General features: G+C 52.2%; 3 protein-coding genes across 7 annotated transcripts in view; 2 read left to right on the forward strand and 1 right to left on the reverse strand.

Moving 5' to 3' along the window:
* Window positions 1–1,860, forward strand: THAP11 (THAP domain containing 11). Its single transcript, XM_008986083.5, has one exon. It carries the CDS (start codon window positions 236–238, stop codon window positions 1,160–1,162), a length of 927 nt encoding a protein of 308 aa, XP_008984331.1. The 5' UTR covers window positions 1–235; the 3' UTR covers window positions 1,163–1,860.
* LOC118149713 (uncharacterized) lies at window positions 1,855–4,445 on the reverse strand. Its single transcript, XM_035281925.3, has 2 exons — window positions 4,079–4,445; window positions 1,855–3,173 (listed from the first exon to the last, which is right to left on the reverse strand). The coding sequence occupies exons 1-2, from the start codon at window positions 4,440–4,442 to the stop codon at window positions 3,148–3,150; spliced, it is 390 nt and encodes a 129-aa protein (XP_035137816.1). The 5' UTR covers window positions 4,443–4,445; the 3' UTR covers window positions 1,855–3,147.
* Window positions 4,189–14,452, forward strand: part of NUTF2 (nuclear transport factor 2) — a 27,102-nt gene continuing 16,838 nt past the window's right edge. For 2 of the 5 annotated variants that reach the window (XM_078357492.1, XM_002761094.7), the window contains exon 1: window positions 4,189–4,298. Coding sequence is in view for 1 of the 5 variants with exons in the window: in XM_054248844.2 (XP_054104819.1) it covers window positions 4,725–4,763 (39 nt within the window). In the remaining 4 variants the exon portion in view is untranslated. Of the gene's footprint in view, window positions 4,764–9,103; window positions 9,170–14,452 lie in introns of all 5 variants that reach the window. The other 3 variants (XM_078357493.1, XM_078357491.1, XM_054248844.2) reach the window with 3 other exon arrangements.

The following is a 14,452-nucleotide window of genomic DNA, read 5'->3' on the forward strand; positions in this document are numbered from 1 at the left end:
GGGGCCGACTCCCGAGCGCAGGCGAGCAGCCAGGCGGGCGGCGCGGCGCGGGCCGACAGGAAGCATATTCTGGGCACGGGGCGCCGGGCGGGCCGGCTGCGTCTAGCGGCAGTGGTGGAATACTACCCAAAGCCTCGCGCGGCGCCGCCCGTCGAGGGGCGGGCGGCGGCGGAGCCACTTGGCCGTCGACGGGCGCAGGAGGCCGGTGGGCCGGGCCGGGCCTCGCGGCGCAGCCATGCCTGGCTTTACGTGCTGCGTGCCAGGCTGCTACAACAACTCGCACCGGGACAAGGCGCTGCACTTCTACACGTTTCCAAAGGACGCTGAGTTGCGGCGTCTCTGGCTCAAGAACGTGTCGCGTGCCGGCGTCAGTGGGTGCTTCTCCACCTTCCAGCCCACCACAGGCCACCGTCTCTGCAGCGTTCACTTCCAGGGCGGCCGCAAGACCTACACGGTACGCGTCCCCACCATCTTTCCGCTGCGCGGCGTTAATGAGCGCAAAGTAGCGCGCAGACCCGCTGGGGCCGCGGCCGCCCGCCGCAGGCAGCAGCAGCAGCAACAGCAGCAGCAACAGCAGCAGCAGCAGCAGCAGCAGCAGCAACAGCAGCAGTCGTCGTCACCCTCTTCCTCCACTGCCCAGACTGCCCAGCTGCAGCCGAACCTGGTGTCTGCTTCCGCGGCCGTGCTTCTCACCCTCCAGGCCGCTGTAGACAGCAGTCAGGCTCCCGGATCCGTGCCGCCGGCGCCCATTACTCCCACTGGAGAAGACGTGAAGCCCATCGACCTTACAGTGCAAGTGGAGTTTGCAGCCGCAGAGGGCGCAGCCGCTGCGGCCGCCGCCTCGGAGCTACAGGCTGCTACTGCAGGGCTGGAGGCTGCCGAATGCCCTATAGGCCCCCAGTTGGTGGTGGTAGGGGAAGAGGGCTTCCCTGATACTGGCTCCGACCATTCGTACTCCTTGTCGTCAGGCACCACGGAGGAGGAGCTCCTGCGCAAGCTGAATGAACAGCGGGACATCCTGGCGCTGATGGAAGTGAAGATGAAAGAGATGAAAGGCAACATTCGCCACCTGCGTCTCACCGAGGCCAAGCTGCGCGAAGAACTCCGCGAGAAGGATCGGCTGCTTGCCATGGCTGTCATCCGGAAGAAGCACGGAATGTGAACTGGTGCCCTGGCGGCCTGCTGGACTCCCAGACCCCATCCAGCCCAGAGGACTGCAGACCACTGTTGAACTCCTCTATACTCCTGGGGCACTGGTCGACAGTACTGAGGCTTCAGGCAACTGGACTCCCTTGCTGGTGACCTGGCACCCTCAGTTGTTTGCTCCTGAAGTGGAAGCTGGGGCCTTAGACTCTGCCCTGGTGACACCAGCAATTATGACTTTGTTTACCCTTCCTCCCCAGTTATTGTTGCAGATTCTGGTTAAGCAGAGGCTTCAAAACCATTGAACTTGAAACTTACCCTTTAGGGATGCAGGTGGGATGTCCAGGGACTATGGGTTTGGGAAAACCATACTTTAAGGTTGGTCAGCAGTCAGACAACTCTAATGTGTGTAGTGATAAGAGAGTCAAGTAACATCTCTTCTCCTCCTCTTCATGCTTTTCCTTCCCAGGTAGAGCCTGTGATTCTGATGGGGACTGGTAAATCTGTGCCTCTGCCTCCTAGGACTTCTTTCCCCAGCAGGCCATTTACAAGGGGATCTGGGTGACCTGCTGATGGAGGTCCAGCTTGCCAGGGACTTAGGTTTATCCCGTTTTGTTTGCTACTGGTTACAAATTCTATTTTCTGTACAATTAGTCAGACTAAAGTTTTCACTGTGTTTGTTTGGCAAAACAAATTAAACAAAAAGTAAGGTTTTTATTTGGGTCTCGCCATTTTATTTTTTACAAAAACATAGCTAAATGTCCTTGAAACATGGAGAAATAGGCCTCAGCCTATTTGAAAGACCAGGCTGATCCTGAAAGTAGAGATGCTTCAGTGACCAGATTTCTCCAAAAATGGGCCCTAAGCACATGGATCCTGGCCTTATAAAGTCCTCAAGAGTTCCTGGCTCAGCTCACCCTAAAGTGTTTGGAAACTGCACCAAATGGGCCCAGTTTGTCCATGGGTTATTCTCCCTGTGTCCTTTCAACAAGATGGAGCAACTGGTAACTAAGCTGTATTGTGACTGTTCACCTCTGAGGGTTTTGAATTCTCAGCTGGGATTGAATTTTGCTCACGGTAACATCCCTTAGGTTTAGCACAGCCTTTGGTACGCATGTGCATGCAGTTACTCTCTGAACCAGTGAGACCACAGCTGGAGCTAGCCAGGGCTGCTTCAGGCACAAGGAATCTTGTATAGATACCTTGGCCTTGGTACATCTTCAGTGTGACAGATCTGTATCCACAGATGGCATTAAGGAGTTTGGAGGTGTGATCCCTTGACTCATTTTCTTTTAGATTGTATATTGAAGGGGCAAGATGACATTTTTTTGCCTATAGCTCCAAGTAACTCAGCTCAAAGCCAATGTCTAAAAGTGAATGCCTTTAACTGTGGGTAGAAGAGCACAAATGGAGACTTTTGACCCCATAAAGTAGGACTCCCTTCTCTTCGTTACTTAGGACAAAGCCATCTGCCTGGGGATGGACTTGCCTGTGGGGATGTGCTGGGATGTTCCTAAAACTCAAGTCTCTGTTTTCCTTCTAGTCCCTTAGCACTGAGTTGGGAAACAAGTCTGGTGGGAAGAAGGGGTGAAACATAGGTTGTATGGGTGCCTTGTTGGGGAATGGACTGGATCTCTGCCTTCCTAGGGTTAGCTCTGGCTGCTAATCAGGTGCTGGAAGCACAGCAGTGCCCTTTGTTGCCCCTATTGGGCCACTCTCACATCTTCCTGGTTCCTTCCATGGACTGAGGCCTTTTCCAGGCTCCAGCCATGCTCTTCAGTGTATCCTTGAACTCCTGTTTGTTGAAGGGACTTCTGGTCTTTCTCCATTGGCTCTCTTGAGCCTCTCAGCAGTACTCCCTGGACCCTTCCTGGTTTCTGGAGGTTATGGGCAGTGTTTTGGCTTCTTAGGGAGAAGACAGTTCACAGAGCATGGGGGATTCCAGATGCAGATGTACAAGCGAGGCAATGCAGAGTTGTTACTAGCTGAGTAATAAGCATCTTGTCAGGGAAAATGTAGTGTTGACAGACCTGAGATTTAAAAAACAAGCATGGTCTGGTCTTACCAGCCATCCCTTGGAGGGGTGGCCTGGAGGTGGGTAAAGGTGCAAAACTATTCTGGAAGAACAGGAGTACTGCGAGATCTCCAGCCAGGAGGGAAGGCCAGGAGTTGCTTGGAGAGGGCCTTGTAGCCATTTCCGTTACCTATGATATACCCCAGGTTGGCTGCAGATCTCTGCCAAGCACAGGCCTGACCTAGAGACTGGCCTTACCTCAAATGTTTGTGTTACCAAGGAAACAATGAAATGGGCGTTGAAAGGGTAATGGGTAGGAAGAGAACTATTTACAATCTGGTCACTTAAATCATAGGGAAACTTTGGGTAAGTCAGTTATTCCTATTTATTAATAAAAATGAAACACTTAGCTGCTCCGCCTGCTGCAAAAAAACCTTACAGAATGTTTTGGGGACCCCTGACTGTAGAATTTTGAGAGTAACCATTTCTTCAGCCAAGCACCACCTGAGGGACATCTGAGTCTTCGGTCCAAAAACAGCCTAGCCTGCTCGAAACCAGCTTTGAACCCGACTGGCGCAGGGGCTATGGGTTCCGCCCAAGCTGGTTAAGGCCGCACAGCTACGAAGAGCAGAAGCGACAGCCATAGCCCCGAAGGGAGGGGGTTTCGTGAGCGGAAACGGCCCAGGGGCCCAGGGAGGGGCAGCTGGGCCAGCTTGGGGCCAGGCCGGGCCGGGCTCCCACGGAGGCGGAGCCAACCCCCACCCCGGTGCACAGCCTAGGCGGGGCTGAGCCAGCTGAGACCTGGCGACAACTGAGCCCTGACCCTAGCCTGGCGCCAACTTCCAGTGTTCCAGAGGCTTCCGCTAGACCACAATTCTCAGGGGCTTGCCCCGGCAGCCTCCCTCCCTGGCTTAGTCTCACCTCCTGCGCTGCGGGCGGTGTCTGGGCCTCCGCGCATAGCACATTGGGAATTGTAGTTTTCTTTCGGCGCGCTCATGCCGGAAAGGGGGGGCGGTGGGACTGCGTCTCCCAGAGTGCAGCGGGGCGGGCGAGGGAAGGCAGGGGGGAAGGGACAGTCGGTCGCAGACCGCGCTGGGTTGCCGCCGCCGCCGCCGCTACCGCCATCGTGCCAGCCCCTTGGGTGAGTGTCGGGGCCAGCACGCCGGGGCGGGGGGCTGGGCCGCAGGAGCCGCTCTCCGGGCTGCCGGGAGGCTCCGCTGAGAGTCCCCGGGCGGCCCCTCCTCTTCCCCCCCGGCGGCCCGAAGCCGCGCAGGGCCCGGGCCATGTGTCGCGCGCGGCTCCGCCTCCCGCCGGTCCTGTGAGGCGGCGGCCGTGGGGAACGCAGAGCCAGCCAGGCGCCTATCTGGGCGGTACCGTGCCGGTGGCTGGTGCACCGGCCTGCGCCAAGGCCGGGCCTTTTTCTCTATTCGGAACCATCCGGATGGGGCCTTAGGGCCCCGCCCCGTCTGGCCTGGCCCGGCCTGCGCGAGCCCCGCAAGCTCTGCAGGCTGGCTAGCGGGCAGGTCCCAGCCCCACGTCTTGCTACCCACCTACGAAGGATCCGGGGATGGGCAGCGCCACCCAGCCCGCTCCAGAGTCAGCATGGGTAAGGGCGCCCGCCTGCCGCAGCCGGGGCTTGGGACCCGACCATAGCCCGGCCCGGGTGTAGGTGAACGCCCCCTGCTTGTTTGCCCCTTGGGAGTGTACGAAACCTTACTGCTCCTTCTGTGGAGCCCGTACTAGAGTTCTCGCAGGGAGGACAGGTCAGGAAATATGAGTCGGGAAGGTATTCCACGTGAGACTTTACCCCTGGCTAGTCTTCTTGGAGGATGTGGGCCTGATGGGGTGAGGTAGCCCCTGGCGGGTAGGCCTAGCCGACGCCCTCCTCTATCAGTGACCAGGCCCAGCGGCAGCATAGAATTGCCGCGCCAGAGAGGATGACTTCGTAAGAATGGGATGATAAGGTGGGACATAATGCAAGGGGAGGTAGAATTCAGGGCTGAGTTTCTTGAGCCTAGTGCTAACAAGAACCTGAGCTGGAAGGGGCTTTGGGGTGAGGCACGTAGATTTCAGACTTTGTGGGGCCCTTCCGAAGCCTGGGTGGCAGAACTAGGGCTGCAAGCTGCAGAAAGTCTGGCTTCCCCTCACTTGCATGCTCACTTCCCAAAAGCTAGAGCTGCCTATAAGCAGGCACGAACCTGGTCGCTTTATGAAATTGCCCTTAATGATGCCGTCAGAGACCCTACCGAGTTCTGAGAGAAGGGTTATCTTTGACCAGAGAGTACTATCCTGACAACCTTTGTAAAAACACTTCTGATTGAGAGATGATAAATCAAGGAACAGTCCAGAGAAGCCCTTGGACTTGGGGGAGAGATGGCTTGTAAAACCTAGATTCCTCTGAGCCGCAGTCTTTGTGGAGACTAAAGAAGCAGGTCAGGCCGGGGCGGTGGCTCACGCCTGTAATCCCAACACTTTGGGAGGTTGAGGTGGGCTAATCACCTGAGTTCAGGAGTTGGAGACCAGCCTGGCCAACATGGCGAAACCCCATCTCTACTAAAAATACAAAAAAAAGACAAACTGGGCATGGTTGCAGGTGCCTATAATCCCAGCTACTTGGGAGGCCTGAGGCAGGAGAATCACTTGAACTCGGGAGGCGGAGGTTGCAGTAATCTGAGATCATGCCATTGCACTCTAGCCTGGACAACAGAACAAATCTTTTTCAAAAAAAAAAAAAAAGAACAGCAGCTCAGCCTCTGCAGCCCTGGCCTCAGCAGCAAGCAGAATATCAGGGCCCTTAGAAGGGCTGATTGAGACCCAAGGTGAAGAAAGCCAATGCCCTTGCCTTTTTTTTCCTTCCTCCTTCAATATTTCCTCAGGTAATATATTTCCCATCACTTCTTCCAAGTACTCTTGACTTAGAAGTTTTCTTGTATATGAATTGTTCTGCCTAGTCATTCTCCCTGGTCTGGAAGAACAGGCAAGGATGCTGCGCAGATCTCACCAGGCCCTGTCTTCTCTCTTGATTTAACTTTCCTAGTCCATATCCTGGCCCATGAGAGCATGGAAGTCACGTTCATCCAGGAGGCTCAGGAGAGGCCCACTTTGCCAGTGGAGCTGGGCAATGAGGGACTACCGGCAGGATAATGAGATGAAATCTAGAACTAGAAGCAGTTATTTCAAGACTCTCTGTAGATTGTCTCAATTGGTGCTTTCTAGGACACAGATTTCAGGTGAGCTGGCTTATGGCTGTGGCTTAGTTTGCGTATTTCATGGCCCCGGGTGGCTTGATCATGAGAGTTTTTTTTTTTGTCCCCCTCCCCCCGCCCCCGACAGTCTCCCTCTGTCACCCAGGCTGAAGTGCCTGTAGTGTGATCTTGGCTCACCAAAACCTCCGCCTCCTGGGTTCAGACAATTCTGCCTGAGCCTCCCCAGTGGCTGGAACTACAGGCTCATGCCACCACACCCTGCTAATTTTTGTATTTTCAGTAGAGATGGGCTTTCACTGTATTGGTCAGGCTGGTTGAACTCCTGACCTCAGGTGATCCACCCACCTCAGGTTTCAAAGTGCTGGGATTACAGGTCACCATGCCTGGCCTCTTTTTGTTTTTTGTTTTTTATTTTGAGACGGAGTTTCGCTCTTGTTATCCAGGCTAGAGTGCAATGGCGTGATCTTGGCTCACTGCAACCTCCACCTCCTGGGTTCAGGCATTTCTCCTGCCTCAGCCTCCTGAGTAGCTGGGATTACAGGCACACGCCACCATGCCCAGCTAATTTTTTTTTGTATTTTTAGTAGAGACGCGGTTTCACCATGGTGACCAGGATGGTCTCTATCTCTTGACCTCGTGATCCACCCGCCTCGGCCTCCCAAAGTGCTGGGATTACAGGCCTGAGCCACCGCGCCTGGTCTCTTTTTGTTTTTTTGAGACTAGATACTGCTTTGTCCCCAGGCTAGAGTGCAGTGACTCAGCCATGGCTCACGATAGCCTTGACTTCCTTGGTTCAAGTAATCCTCCCACCTCAGTTTCCCAAGTAGCTGGGACTACAGATACGCATTCCTATGCCCTGCTAATTTTTTTTTTTTTTTAGTGATAGGATCTCCATATGTTGTCCAGGCTGGTCTCCAACTCCTGAGTTCAAGCGATACTCCCACATCAGCCTTCCAAAGTGTTGGGATTACAGACATGAACAATTACCCAGTGATCACAAGGGTTTTCTTCTTCAGGGTCAAAAAGATATTGTTCCTTCTCCAAGGTTACTCAAGAGTAGGAGGAATTCAGGTCCCTCCCTCTCATTCCAACCTCTAGAAGTTCCCTGTAACTTCTTTGTCTGAGGTCAGCTAGCCATTGCTAGGCATCCTGATCCTGAGAATTCGTTAACCTTTCTGGAACTTGGCAGGCCATCTAGGTCTCAGATATAAGAGCAGTACTCTGAGGTTCTTCAGGATCTATCTGCATTCTCTATTCACCTAGGGCTGACTTGAAGTGGGAGCTGGCATGCCATGCCGTGGTTGGGATATGGCTGCACAAGGATGAGGCAGGATATCAGGATGCCTCAGTTCTCAATTGGCTCAAAATTATGTCCTTTGATGTAGGAACCTATCTGCCTATCTTTTTTTTTTTTTTTTTGAGACAGAATCTTGCTCTGTTTCCCAGCTGGAGTGCAGTGGTGCCATCTTGGCTCGCTGCAACCTCCACCTCCTGGGTTCAAGTGATTCTTCTGTCTTAGCCTCCCTAGTAGCTGGGATTATAAATACCCACCACCACACCTGGCTAATTTTTGTATTTTTAGTAGAGATGGGGTTTCACTATATTGGCCAGGCTGGTCTTGAACTCCTCAAGTGATCCACTCGCCTAGGCCTCCCAGAGTACTAGGATTACAGGAGTGAGCCATAGGTCCTGGCTGAGCCTATCTCTTCTCTGAGCCATGTTTTGCTTTATTCTGCTGTCATTGCAGTTGATGGGTTGGGAGGGGAAGGATTACTTCAAAGAGACACAGAACAGGCTGGGTGCTACCCAGGAGGCTGAGGCAGGAGAATTGCTTGAACCCGGTAGGCAGAGGTTGCAGTGAGTCCAGATCGCACCACTGCACTCCAGTGTGGTGACAGAGCGAGACTCTGTCTCAAAAAAACACAGAATTTTCAAATTTCAGAACTAGAAACCACCTTATGTCAAAAATTTTATAAAATAGCACCAGCTCCAAAGCTGGAGTTTCACCTGAGGCCAGGAGTTCAAAACCAGCCTTGTCAACGTTTCTACAAAAGAAAAAGAAAAAAATAGCCAGTGTGGTTGTGGTGTCATATACCTGTAGTCCTAGCTACTCAAGAGGCTGTAGGAGGTCAAGGTTTCTGTGAGCTATGATCATGCCACTGCACTAGCCTGGGGACACTGTAGTAAGACCCTGTCTCCCAAAAAAAAGCTAGGATTCCTTTAATGAAACATTACTATTTTTTTTTTCCACCCAGGCTGGGGTGAAGTGGCACAATCTTGGCTCACTGCAACCTCCAACCCCAGGTTCAAGCAATTCTGCATCAGCCTCCGGAGTGGCTGGGATTATAGGTGCTTGCCATAATACCCAGCTAATTTTTGTATTTCTAGTAGAGAGGGGGTTTCGCCATGTTGGCCAGGCTGGTCTGGAATTCCTGACCTCAGGTGATCCACCTGCCTTAGCCTCCCAAAGTACTGGGATTACAGGCGTGAGCTTTTTTATTATTTATTTTTATTTTTTAACCTAAAGAGCTTCTGAATGATTAGAGCACCAAAGAGAAAAGGCTGTTAGTGGGCCCACCCTTCCCTCCAGTGCCTGGCAGGAACTGCAGAGGGAGGTATACTCATGACTGGGCTCAGGAAGGTTTAGGGTCCTTTGAGTGAGGCTGTCACCACCCCAAATTGCTATAGTTGTTCAGTCTAGCTGCTGGCTTCTAGAGCTTGCTCCCTTTGGGTCTCCCAGGGATCTGCTGGCTGTCTTCGCAGTACCTGGGAATCTCACCAGTCTTCCGAGTATCTGGGATTACAGGTATGCACCACCATGCCCAGCTAATTTTTGTATTTCTAGTAGAGAGGGGGTTTTGCCATCTTGGCCAGGCTGGTCTTGAACTCCTGATCTCGTGATCCACCCCACTCAGCCTCCCAAAGTGTTGGGATTACAGGCTTGAGCCACTGTGCTCAGCCAGGATTTTTTTTGTTTTGTTTTGAGACAGAGTTTTGCTCTTGTTACCCAGGCTGGAGTGCAATGGCGTGATCTTGGCTCACCGCAACCTCCGTCTCCTGGGTTCAAGCAATTCTTCTGCCTCAGCCTCCCGAGTAGCTGGGACTACAGGCATGCACCACCATGCCCAGCGAATTTTTTGTATTTTTAGTAGAGACGGGGTTTCACCATGTTGACCAGGATGGTCTCGATCTCTTGACCTCATGATCCACCCGCCTCGGCCTCCCAAAGTGCTGGGATTATAGGCGTGAGCCACCGCGCCCGGCCCAGTATTTCTTTAAGCTGAGGTTGAGCTGAACTTGTGTTGGGTCCTGGGCTTTTTTTTTCTTTTTCTTTTTTTAATTGATGTTTTGATGAGGCATCTGAAAATGATGTTTGTGTGTTTGGAGTTCAATTTGAGTTGGCTACCCCTTTCTTGGCTTTGAGATTCTGTGATTCTCCTTCCTTTCATCATACATGGCAGGAATTCTTGAGTCCCTCCCTCAGGGAACCAGCAGTGTATAGATTATCCCTGGAGTGACTTCTAGTCCGTAGGATAATATTAACCCTCTTTTTCCTTGCCCTATCAGCTGGAGTGTGCCCTCCTGGGTAGAATGCTTTGCTTGGGTCTGGCTGTGGCTGGGGACATGTCTTAGTGGCCAAGGGAGAGGTACCCAAGGCCTAGGGTAGCCTGCCTATTGGTCAGCTCCTGCTGCTGGCTGACCAATGGCTGAGCACTTCTTTTCACTGCCTTGGGTGGTACTCATTTGTTGCTGTACCTGCTGTGTGCCAGTTCCCTAAAGCCCCCAGGCTGGAGACAGGGCCACTATAGGGATGGGGAACCCTCCTCATGAGAGAGGGGTTTCTGAAGGTTGTTTGCCCCAGTGTCATCAGTAAACTGGGGGAATTCTGGAATGTTTGTTTTTAAAGCCTTGGATGATTCCATTAGAGCCAGTGGGTCTCCCCGAGGGAATTGGAAAGCTTGCTGCTCAGGAAGGAGCTCTGTGTGGAGATACTGGTTCCACTTGCAGGTGGTTTCAGGACTAGGAGAATGCAAATTCTCTGTTGTCCCTAAGGTGTAAACCTGCTTTGATCTGCTGAGTAGGTGCTCAGGTTCTTCCATCGTGAGGCTCGTGGAGCTTGCTGATTTCATAAGGGAAGACAAGGCCTGGGCTCCATTCCTTGCCACCTGATTTTTTTTTGTTGAGGGGCAGGGGATTGAGAAAATAATTTCATTTCATTGTGGGGAGCGGGCAGACATCCAGCCTCAGAACTTATGGAACTACTTCTTGGTACTGGAGGCCTTGGTGACCTTGAGCACCTTGAAGTGCACCGTCTTGCTTAGGGGTTGGCATTCACCACTGTGACGATGTCACCAATCTGGACATCCTTGAAGCAGGAGGACAGGTGTACGGACACGTTCTTGTGCCACCTGATTTTGTGACTTAGGTGCTTTTTGCTACTCCACATTGCCTCTCAGCTGTTCCCCATCTCAGCCAGTGTTGTTTTTGTTTTTTGAGATGCAGTCTTGCTCTGTTGCCCAGGCTGGAGTGCAGTGGTACGATCTCAGCTCACTGCAACCCCCACCTCCCCAGTTCAAGCAATTCTCTGCCTCAGCCTCCTGAGTAGCGGGGATTTACCGGTGCCTGCCACCTCGCCTGGCTAATGTTTTTTTCGAGATAGGGTCTTGCTCTATTGCCCAGGCTGGAGTGCAGTGGTGCGATCTCGGTTCACTGTAACCTCTGCTTCCTGGGTTTAAGTGATTCTTCTGCCTCAGCCTCCTGAGTAGCTGGGACTACAGGCATTCGGCACCATGCCCGGCTGATTATTGTGTTTTTATTTAATTTATTTTATTTATTTTTTAATCATAGGAATCATCAAACCATAATAATTGTTGTGTTTTTAATAGAGACAGGGTTTCACTATATATTGGCCTGGCTGGTCTTGAACTCCTAACCTCATGATCCTCCCATCTTGGCCTCCTAAAGTGCTGGGATTACAGGTGTGAGCCACCTGGCCCAGTTTTTGTTTTTTTTTTTTTTTTGAGTTGAAGTTTTGCTCTTGTTGTCCAGGCTGGAGTGCAGTGGCACAGTCCTTGCTCACTGCAACCTCTGCCTCCCGGGTTCAAGCAATTCTGCCTCAGCGTCCCAAGCAGCTGGGATTACAGGTGCCTGCCATGCATAGCTAATGTTTTGTATTTTTAGTAGAGACAGGGTTTCATCATGTTGACCAGGCTGGTCTTGAACTCCTAACTTAAGGTGATCCACACACCTTGGCCTCCCAAACTGCTGGGATTACAGGCATGAGCCACTGTGTCTGGCCCCATCTTGGCCAGTTTTTGTAGATATTCTTTTTTTTTTTTTTTTTTTTTTTTTGAGATGGAGTTTCGCTGTTGTTACCCAGACTGGAGTGCAATGGCACGATCTCGGCTCACCAAAACCTCCGCCTTCTGAGTTAAAGCAATTCTTCTGCCTCAGCCTCCCGAGTAGCTGGGACTACAGGCGCGCACCGCCATGCCCAGCTAATTTTTTTTTTTGAGACGGAGTTTCGCTCTTGTTACCCAGGCTGGAGTGCAATGGCACGATCTCAGCTCACCGCAACCTCCGCCTCCTGAGTTCAGGCAATTCTCCTGCCTCAGCCTCCTGAGTAGCTGGGATTACGGGCACGCGCCACCATGCCCAGCTAATTTTTTGTATTTTTAGTAGAGACGGGGTTTCACCATGTTGACCAGGATGGTCTTGATCTCTTGATCTCGTGATCCACCCGCCTCAGCCTTCCAAAGTGCTGGGATTACAGGCTTGAGCCACCGAGCCTGGTCCTAATTTTTGTATTTTTAGTAGAGATTGGGTTTCACCTTGTTGACCAGGATGGTCTTGATCTCTTGACCTTGTGATCCACCCGCCTCAGCCTCCCAAAGTGCTGGGATTATAGGCGTGAGCCACCACGCCTGGCTGAGATTCTCTCTTTTTTCTTTTTTCGAGACGGAATTTCACTCTTGTTGCCCAGGCTGGAGTGCAATGACGTGATCTCTGCAGCCTCTGCCTCCCGGGTTCCAGCGATTCTCCTGCCTCAGCCTCCCGAGTAGCTGGGATTATAGGCATGCGCCATCACGCTCAGCTATTTTTGTATTTTTAGTAGAGATGGGGTTTCTTCATGTTGGTCAGGCTGGTCTCAAATTCCCAACCTTGAGTGATCTGCCCACCTTGGCCTCCCAAAGTGCTGGGATTACAGGCATGAGCCATTGTGCCCGGCCTTAAATTCTTTCTTAACCTTTTGGAGTCTTTGTTTACTTGTCTATAAAGTGAAGATAATCATACCAGCTTCACAGGGCTTGTTGTGAGACGCAAGTGAGAGAACACAGAAGTGTTTGACTCACAGGAGGTGTTCCCTCCACCACCCTCTTGACTCTATGGTCATTCCTTTATTCCCTGCTCTTCTCAGTCTCAGTGTGTCACAACAGTGTTGGTCAGGCCACAGGAGTGGTCACTTGGGGTCTCAAGCCCCACTAGGAGATCCAAGTCCATGTTTACCTGACCAACAAGTTCATGGCCTAAGGCTCAGTTCACGGATGAGAGCTGTGTAGAAGGACTGGGGCCTCAGAGGTCTTCTGAGTCACTGGGGCAAGGGAGGTTACATAGGCAGTAAGTGCAGAGCAGAGAGACCGGAATGCAGGTCTCAGGATTCAGCTGGGCCAGCCAGGGCAGCACAGTGGCTCTAGAACTCTCCCTGAAGGCAGAAGAGGAGGAAGGGGCCTTTAGGGTGCTGTGGGCACCTTGACCTAAGGTGACAGCCCTAGGAAAGGATTCTGTCCTGGCCAGCGATCTGGGCTGATTTACTTCATCCTTCAGGCAGGGGAATGGTGGGTCAGGCAGGTTCCATTCCTGGTTCTAGGCCTGCTCCATGGTGTGGGTGTTACCCACCTTCTTCCTAGCTGTTCACCTGGTATTCACCTAGGAACCCATGCTAACTTCTTACACCTGGGTCTTCCTCTCATACTCTGTTTATTTCCTCCTAACACCCTACAATTACTGATGATAGGACAGAGTCAGAGGGTCACATAACAAGGGAGAGGTGGAGCAGGCTAGAGGCCAGGTCTTTGAGGGTGTGGCTGTGCCTGCTGTTCAGCCACAGCCGTCCCTCAGGTCACTAGGACCTTGGGCATGAGAGAGAATTGGGGCCAAGCCCCACTTGCCACATGCCATAGACAGCTGGGTGGACAGCAAATAATTGTTTCCTCACAGCTTGGACAGGAGATGTGGGTGGAGGGGAAGTGGGTCACTAGGCCACTTGAGTGGAGTTTGCCTAGAACTCACTCCTTCAGAGAAGAAGGGCTGGCCTCTCAGCCCAGGCTCTGACACACTCATGCACTTAGTCAACAAATAGGTATTGAGAGCTGGACCGGGTACCATGGGAACAGGGATAACTAGGGGTGCTAGGTCAGGGAGACAGACCATAAACAGATACAAAAATGTGAAAATGTTGTGCAATGATAAGTGCTAAGAAAACAATACAGGAGGCAAAATGGGTAACTCAATAGCTACTTTATTTATGGTTTTTTTTTTTTTTGAGACGGAGTTTCCCTGTTGTTACCCAGGCTGGAGTGCAATGGCCCGATCTTGGCACCGCAACCTCCACCTCCTGGGTTCAAGCAATCCTCCTGCCTCACCCTCTCGAGTAGCTGCGACTACAGGCGCGCACCACCACGCCCAGCTAATTTTTGTATTTTTAGTAGAGACGGGGTCTCACCTTGTTGATCTGGATGGTCTCCATCTCTTGACCTCGTGATCCACCCGCCTCGGCCTCCCAAAGTGCTGGGATTATAGGTGCCCGGCCTTAGTTATGTTTTGATTGAGACAGAGTCTTGCTTGGTTACCCAGGCTGGAGTGCCGTAGCATGATCTTGGCTCACTACAATCTCTGCCTCCCAGGTTCAAGTGATTCTACCACCTCAGCCTGCCTAGTAGCTGGGATTATAGGCATGCGCCACCACTGCTGACTATTTTTGTATTTTTAGTAGAGACGGGGTTTTGCCATGTTGGCCAGGCTGGTCTCGAAGTCCTGACCTCAAGTGATTCTCCCGTTCAGCTTCCCAAAGTGCTGGGATTACAGGCGT

Source organism: Callithrix jacchus, chromosome 20, assembly GCF_049354715.1.
Source record: "Callithrix jacchus isolate 240 chromosome 20, calJac240_pri, whole genome shotgun sequence".
Classification (NCBI taxonomy): Eukaryota; Metazoa; Chordata; class Mammalia; order Primates; family Cebidae; genus Callithrix; species Callithrix jacchus.